Here is a 7,942-nt window from a genome sequence, read left to right on the forward strand (position 1 = left end):
GAGGCCTCAGGAGAAACCAAACCTGCCAATACCTTGATCTTGAACTTCCAGCTTCTGGAACAGTGAGAAAACACATTTTTGTGGTTTAAGCCTCCCTGTCTGTGGTACTTTGTTACGGCAGCCCTAGCAAACGAATACAGGCAGCTGTCTAGAGATCCGAGCTACCTGTGAGATAATTGCAGAGAGCCATCCAGGAGGAAGGAGGCCAGCTGAGTCTGCAGCTGGGGATAAAGAAGTGCGAGAGAGATACACAGACGTAGGACTGGTCAGAATTTCCCTGACAGTCACAGCCACAAGAATGGACGGCGGCTCTAAGAGTGACGGTCAGTTTGAAAAGCCATCTTGGCCAGGCTACAGCCTCTGAATATTCAGTCACTTACCGAGGTGCTGCTGTGAAGGTGTTTTGTACATGTGGTTGAAGTCCATAATCAGTTGACCTTAAGCAAAGAAGATGACCCTAGATGATCTGGGGGGCCTGGTCCAATCAGTTGAAAGGCCTTAGCTACAGGGCTGCGCCTTCCCTGAGATAGAAGAGGTTCTGCCTGGGGAGGGCAGCCCGCCTGTCCTGACGCCTGCGCCTGGGGTTGCAGACCCGCCTAGCCAGCCCCGCAGTCACGTACGCCAATTCCTTAGAATGAACCCTCAACACACACACCCCTACTGGTTCTGTTCCTCTGGGTGAATCCTGACTAATACGGAGGGTGTGCAAAGCGAGGACAAAGAGAGCTGAGAACGCTCTGGGAAAGAGGAGCGTTTAGGGAACATCAGGGAAGACGGGGCTGTGCTGGAGGCTGAGGAGAAACCCAGCGGATGTGGAAGGAAGTCAAGGAGAAGGTGAGGCGGGTCCAGCATGCCGAATCCCCATGGGAGTCAAGGGACAGCCGGGCCGAAACAAGCTTCCGGACTGTGGGAGCTTCTGCTCCGGGAGAGGAGTGTCACACCATGGGCGCCCCCAAGGCGTTGGGAGGACTAAGGGCGCGGATCAAGGTCTGGGGTAAGAACATCCCGCGCCAGGACCACGAACCCCGAAGCCGGAGAGCGAGGCTCGAGTGCTTAAATTGTAAGGTTTTCAAAGTGCAAGGTGAAAGTACCCTAACAGACAATTACAGCAGTTGCTACACATTAAATGTGAAAATCCTTGAAATACTAGATTATCTTCAGGAGATACTGGACAGCATTCCAGGTGTTCAAGGTGGGAAAGGCTATGTGTAAGGCAGGTCTAAAAACAGTCAAAGCTTTTTCCACAACCCTCACTTTCTCCCCACGTCTGAACTGGCCGTCCCAGACCTGCACCTGCCCTGCCATCCAAGCTTCCAAATTCCATCTCCAGAGTGACTGCCTAGAGAACTCAACCAGGACTCTTTCGCATGTACAATATTTTAAAATAATGTCCTTCTCGACACAGGGAGGGGGAAGGGTAAGCTGGGACGAAGTGAGAGAGTGGCGTGGACATACAGACACTACCAAATGTAAAATAGATATAGCTAGTGGGAAGCAGCCGCACAGCACAGGGAGATCAGCTCGGTGCTTTGTGACCACCTAGAGGGGTGGGAGGGAGAGGCAAGAGGGAAGAGATACGGGAACATATGTATATGTATAGCTGATTCACTCTGTTATACAGCAGAAACTAACACACCATTGTAGAGCAATTATACTCCAATAAAGACATTTAAAAAAATAATGTCCCTCTCAAAAGTGATCCCCCATCTTTTCAAGCGATGCTGGTCACCCCTCGACGACGTCAATCACAAAAGCTGCACTTGAATTCCACACCCTGGTTCTGCTCTGAGTTCTGATGAGCGAACCACCGCCTGCTGCAAACCATCTTCAGCCCTTTTTTTTCTCCTGAGCAAAATAAACCCAAGTCCATCAAGCTTCCTTCTGAGGTTTCACTTTTCAATTCTTTGACCCTGTATCAGCTTGAACAAAAGCTCCGTAATGCTCTCAGCCATAGATTTAAGCCAACTGTTGTTTCAGTAGGTTGGCTTTCCAGGATGAGACTAGAACTCTTCTCTCTTCATTTACTACCAAGTGGGGTGGGAGGATGGGTGATGTTATGTGAACTCTCTAACTCCTACTGTATTTTTAGCTGAATTTATCCCCTTCACACAAATTTCAATCTTGGATATCTTTGGAATAGATATATTCAACTTATAATTATACTTTTTTATATTTATCATTAAAAATCCTAGTCAATCTACAATGATTCTTCCTTTCTGACATGTCTAATGCTCCCCGTGGAGTTCTCTTTGCATATATTTTAAGATTCTTTATTCTTTTTAATCCTGGACTGCAGAGCTATAAAAAAAGTTGTAGAGCAACTAAGAAGCCCTTCTCAAACTCAGAACTTCAAGTTCTCATTCCAGTGACAATAAGATGTTATCTGTTTCACTCAAGCACTTAAATATGATATGAGAAGGAACACAGTGGGTTCGTTCTTAGCATCCTCTTTTTCTGTAACAATGTTTTATTATAAAACAACGGCCGCTGTAGCAAAGATCTTCTAAAAAATTTAATTATAGTTAGAATGCCGCTGTCTTGTCTTTTCCTTCGGTTACTACGATCTTCCCTCCAGTGGAGAGCAGCCCTAACACTACTAGCGACTGAGGAAACGATGTGCGTTAAAATATTTCTCCTCCTGCCTCTTGCACTGATAGAAGTCCTATAAAACGCAATAAGCAATTAGGAAAAGCAACGTTACCAAGATAGAGACGCTAATTGTAGGCGAAAAGAGCTTTAGAATATGTTTTCAGAAGCTTAAATGATGGTTTTTCAATTCCAGAGCACAGACGAGGATAAAAGACCTGACACTTCCGAAAGAGAGAGAGAGAGACAGACAGAGAGAGAGAGAGAGAGAGAGAGAGAGAGAGAAGGGAGGGAGGGAGGGGGAGGGGGGACGGAGGGAGGGGAGAGGGAGGGAGGGGGAGGGGGAGGGAGGGAAGGAGGGAGAGAGAGGCGGAGAGAAAGGGGTGTTTGAAACATTCATGCTACTGCAGATATTGTTCTTAAAGTTCATAATAAAGAGAAATTAGTTCTTCACCCTTTCAACGTCCCTAAACAGCGTGACTTGCAGCCTTCCTTTATTTCACAGAAACTTCTCAAAGGAATCTCAGCTTCGTAGACACTCTCAGAGGTGCAACTGCAGAGCATTAAGTCTGCCAGAAAGGGAAACTTCTTCAAGAGCATCCACACAATGTTAGGATTTTCTTCTCTCTCTTGTTCCCTTGGTTGCAAGAGGCCAAAAGAGAAACCACTTCACTTACCAGAAAATTAGCATATATGCGGATATCTGGATATTTATTACTGGAAGTTGACGTCAATGTATCCACCAAAGAACAATAAAATCAAACCTTCAGTTCTCACCGTGGGAGATAAAAAGCAAAACAATTTTTGGAAACCTCCAGCAGCTGTACTTTAACAGATAAATATTAGGTGGTTTATGTACAAAAGTCACTGGTATTCTAAACAAATAAGATGGCATATCAGTACTAAAAAGGCTCATGTATGCATACCAACAACCCTAACTAGTATGCTGGCTTTGCTTCATGAACCATAACACCAGTCTGACGAGCCACAGGAAATTCTGAGTTCTCTTCAGTGCATTAGGTGGGCATGAATTTTATCTAAAGAAACATTTGCAAAAGGGCAAAACGAAGTGCTCCAAACGGGCGCTGGCAACCAGGCAAAAGGCCAGGCAGATGGATCCGTTGCCTTCCCACGAGAGACACTGACCTTGCCCCTTGCAGGGACACCCCCTGCGCTCTCCCTGCCCGTAGGGTTTTCAGTAGGGGTTTGGGGGGCAGGGAGGGTCACCCCTAAATCCTCAAGACACCTCCGACTGCTCGGATTCTCCCTCTGCGAACCTCGAAGTCCCGCACCAGAAGCTCTCCCAGGAAATCTCACTTCGAGGGGGCCACGCTCCGAGACCTCGCGGACCCCCGACGGAACGGGGTCCCCACCACCGCGCGTCCTGCCGGCCGGCCCGACCTTCCCTCCCCGCTGCGGCCGCTGCGGCGCCCGGACCCGAGCTCACCGGACGATCACGAACATGACCAGCGAGTTGCCCACCAGGCCCACGACGAACACCACGGAATAGACCGCCGTGATGACGGCCGTGATGAGAGGCGAGATGTGCGCGGGCTCCGGCGGCGCGTCCTCGGGGCCCGCGCTGCCGTTGCGCTCCGCCTCGGCCCAGCCCGGGAGCCGGCCGCTGCCGTTGGGGGGCAGGCAGGTGCTCGGGGAACAGGTGGGGCCCGGCTCGCCGCGGAAGACCTGCACCGGGGGCTCCATGTCGGCGGCTGCGGCTGCGGGGCGACGGCAGGCGACACCTTGCGGGCTGCGGGGGCGAGAGAACGGGCTGGACCGCGGAGGCAAACTTTGGCCGCGCCCGAGCCGGCGCGCGAGGCCGGCGGCGCCCAGGGCCCAGGGCCCGCTGACGCCCACCCCGGGGGACGGGCCTCGGGCTGCCGCCCGCGCCGGCAGACGCGCCGCCGACGCCAGGAGGGGCGGAGAGCGCGCCCGCCTTTCCCCCGGCTCCCGAAACCCGCCACCCTTGGAGCCGGCCCCGGACTGCGGCCCGGAGCGCCCAGGGACCCGAGATCCCCGGGGCGCGGCCCTCGCTCCCAAGCACGGCGCCTCGAGAGCCCAGAGCTCACCTCCGGGCCCGGAGACGCGCGGGGCGGTGCAGTGACGCGGGTCCGCTCGGCCCTCGGGCCGCCGCGCTCGCGCAGCCCCGCGCTCCGGCCGCGGACGCCTCCCCCCGGGCGCGCCCCCGCCGCTCGGCGCGCGGCTCCCACGAGAGCAGGCGGCTGAGCCCCCGCGACGCCGCGAGGACGCGCTCGGGCGCCAGGGGCCCCGCCCCCGCCGGCCGGCCCGCCCACCTGGGCCTGCGGCGCCCCCGGCCCCGCGCGCGGCCTCGGCCCGACGGCCCCCGCCGCCCCGCCGCCGGGCCGGGAGCCGCTGGGCGCCGGGCAGGGGGCGCCGGTCCAGGACGAGGCAGCAGCCGGGGCGCTCACCGTGTCTGGAGCCGCCGCAGGCCCAGCGCCCAGGACACGCCTGCCTTCAGGTGAGGGGGACATCGGCATCCTGTTCGAGTGGCCCGTCCAAATACGGTGGCGAAATTATCCAATTGGAACAAGACCAAATCACCGCATTTAAATGACTGAATGTACATAAATGGCACCTTCTGTGCCTTTCGGTCTCCTCTGTCGGAGACGATGCACAGCCTGCACCTTAAGGCCGCACCTGCGTTTCCTGGCGCTACCTGCGGTGGAAAAGCGAGACCCCGCCTAACTCAGGCCTCGGTGTAGGTGCAGGTGGGGACCGCGTCTCTTTCCCCCACGCTAATCTCTGCAGCCCTCACGGTCCCTCACTACGGCACCTTCTCTCCACAAGCTCCGAGGGCCTGAGCCCCGCAGAGAAATTCGATCATCCTTCCTTCGGGTAACTCTGCCAGGGCCAGGATCAGGTTCTGCTGGTGAAAGAAGCCCTCAGCACAGCGACCAGAAGGCAGGAAAGCCGAGGTCAGCTGGAGGGGGGAGCAGGACTCAGCCGCTGAGATGAGGTCCTCCGGAGACTGGAGAGGTTCCCCCTTCCCAGACGGGTATTGGAGGCAAGATGCCTGAGCTTCCCGGGAGGACTCGGGTCTAAGCCTGACTGACTTATTGAGACAAACACGGGCCCTCCCTTTCTTCCCACAGATCACATCGGTGCCCACACCTCGGCACCATTACGGCCCATACAGTCATTCCATCCGCTGGCCGACAGCAGAAGGGAACCCCTGCCTCTTCCAAGACACTGTGACCCCCAGAGAGGGACGTGCCCACCGCGGTCTTGCCCCAGCCTGGAAACGCACGGCTCTTCCGAGAAGCGTGGTATGAGTCCAGCAGCGTCCCTTGAACCCTGGTGCCCTGGGAGTCTTGAAAGTAAGTTTTGATAAATCTTATACTTCTTTTAAGTCTGACTGCAGACTTTCATTAGAAGATGACATCTGCTTTCACAAAACATCAGAATGCTGTGATCTTCGTGGGCCTGGGGGTCCCTGTCTGTCAGGAAGATGGCAGACAAATCTCGAATCTTCTCCAGACGTCTGGGGGCTCACGTCCTGAGGGTGGGATCCCAGGCTGCCACCAGAGCAGCCCAGCAAGACGTTTGTTTGAAGTTCACAGAAACTGAGCAGTATCCAAATCAGAAAGAAAGTCGAAACAATACATTAAAGGAAAATAACTGAGAGGGACATGATTACCCATCTATCATCCTATTACCTATCTGTCTATTTATCTGTGAATTCGGCACTGGATACAACTGCCTCTGTGCTACACACTTTTGAAAGGATGTTGACAATATCTATCCTCCTCGTGCACTTATTTATCACATAGAGGTTCTGTGTGTTTGGGTTTTGTTTTTTGTGCACACACACAGGTGTCTTGCGCAGCTGGTAATGTTAGAGCTGGATTGAAACACAGGTATTTCTGTCTCTCGCCATACGTTGATTGAACAGAATGATTTCATGTAAAGGAACAAAAGCAGAGCCTCTCTAAAGACAAAACAATATAGATGGGGATATTTAGCAAGAACAAAAAAGAAGAAAGGGAAGGGTATTACTTGAAAAGATTTAAGGAAAGTTTTAAAGTGAAAAACTTTGAAGAAGTGTCCAAAAGTTGGTACAATTCCAATAATTCAAACTCTTGATCGCCCTTTCCCATATATATACACACTATATATAGTGTGTGTGTTAGGAGGGATTTTGCTGGAAAAACACCTCTGTAATTAAGACAGAATCCTGGAAAAATACCGCTCTAATGGAAACAGAATGCAGGACTCAGACCCTTCTGTCTTTGGTGAAGGAAGCTTATGAGCTATTGCAGGTGTACACGCTGCACGTGTCTTTTAGACTGCAAGATGATATCGTAATTCTGATCGTCGGTAAGAAACCTCTACTAGTTGGGACAGTCTTTGAAGGCAAAAAATTACTAATTAGGATAAAAATAGGTTTGTTTCATCTGAGTACTCCTATTTTTTTACCAAATTAATGGCCAAAATAAAGTGAAGCCAAAATGGGCAGCGCATTAAGAAGCCTTTAGGCAGCTCCGGTTGCCAGGAGAACCTGGCCTGTGCCTCTGGACACAGAGAGGAAAGCGACCTACTATTGGAGTAAAGCTTATAAAATAGGAAGGAAAAATAAGCTGTTGACATTCTGTACACTGTTATACACTGATGTAAAGCAGGTTATTAAACTTCCTGGCACTTTATCCCCACCTGCGATTTTGCTCCATGCAAACACTATGTTTATAACTACAAGTAAAGCTCTTGTAAAGCTGAGCGTGTGTTCAGTGATTTTTATTGATTAGTGCCACGAGCATCTGGGGTGACGGGTGCTTTGGCATTTCTGTCACATAGACTAGAGAACCCACCAGCAAACTGTGTCAGTTCGCTTTCTCATGTCTGCAACGGTAGACAGAAAGCTGCGGTGGGTGTATAGCGGAAGGGAGCAGTTTCGTTTGCGTAGACCCTGGGTGCAGCCCGTGCAGCCTCGAGAGAGCCAGAACGCAGCGCCCTCCAGATCACTTCACCCTCAGTCGTCGCTCAGTGTCCCGACGCGGCAGATGAAGAGGCAGGATTTTGAGGGTCCAAAAATAAACAAGGCAAAGGCAGCGCCGTCCCAAAGAGGATGTGCAATCTGGTGTGAGAGACAGACCTAATTTTTTTATCTTCATGAGTAATTAGTTAATAACAAACACAGCTAACCCTGGTAAGTGTTACAGAGGAAAAGTGTGTGACGGAACAGACAAGCCGACAGCCAAGGCAGCAAGTTTGTGCGAGAAGAAAAGGGGCGCCCCTTCCTCAAGACACTTCACTAATTAATGTCTGTCAGCAAATTGCCATGTTAAAGACTCAAGTCCCCTCCTGTCTTGGGCGTGAAGGAAGCCTGTGAGCTGTTGCA

The 7,942-nt window shown here is 52.1% G+C and overlaps 1 protein-coding gene across 3 annotated transcripts in view; it reads right to left on the reverse strand.

The window, feature by feature from the left end:
- Window positions 1-5,181, reverse strand: part of OPRK1 (opioid receptor kappa 1) — a 108,264-nt gene extending 103,083 nt beyond the window's left edge. The window contains exons 1-2 of one of the 3 annotated variants that reach the window (XM_067017562.1): window positions 5,016-5,181; window positions 4,034-4,336 (exon numbers count right to left, since the gene is read on the reverse strand). In XM_067017562.1, the coding sequence (XP_066873663.1) occupies window positions 4,034-4,336; window positions 5,016-5,173 (461 nt within the window). In that variant the 5' untranslated portion in view covers window positions 5,174-5,181. Of the gene's footprint in view, window positions 1-4,033; window positions 4,337-4,655; window positions 4,736-5,015 lie in introns of those variants that run through there. The other 2 variants (XM_067017563.1, XM_059043540.2) reach the window with 2 other exon arrangements.
- Between the last annotated feature and the right edge of the window lie 2,761 nt (window positions 5,182-7,942).

This window comes from Kogia breviceps, chromosome 17 (genome assembly GCF_026419965.1).
Source record: "Kogia breviceps isolate mKogBre1 chromosome 17, mKogBre1 haplotype 1, whole genome shotgun sequence".
NCBI lineage: Eukaryota > Metazoa > Chordata > Mammalia > Artiodactyla > Physeteridae > Kogia > Kogia breviceps.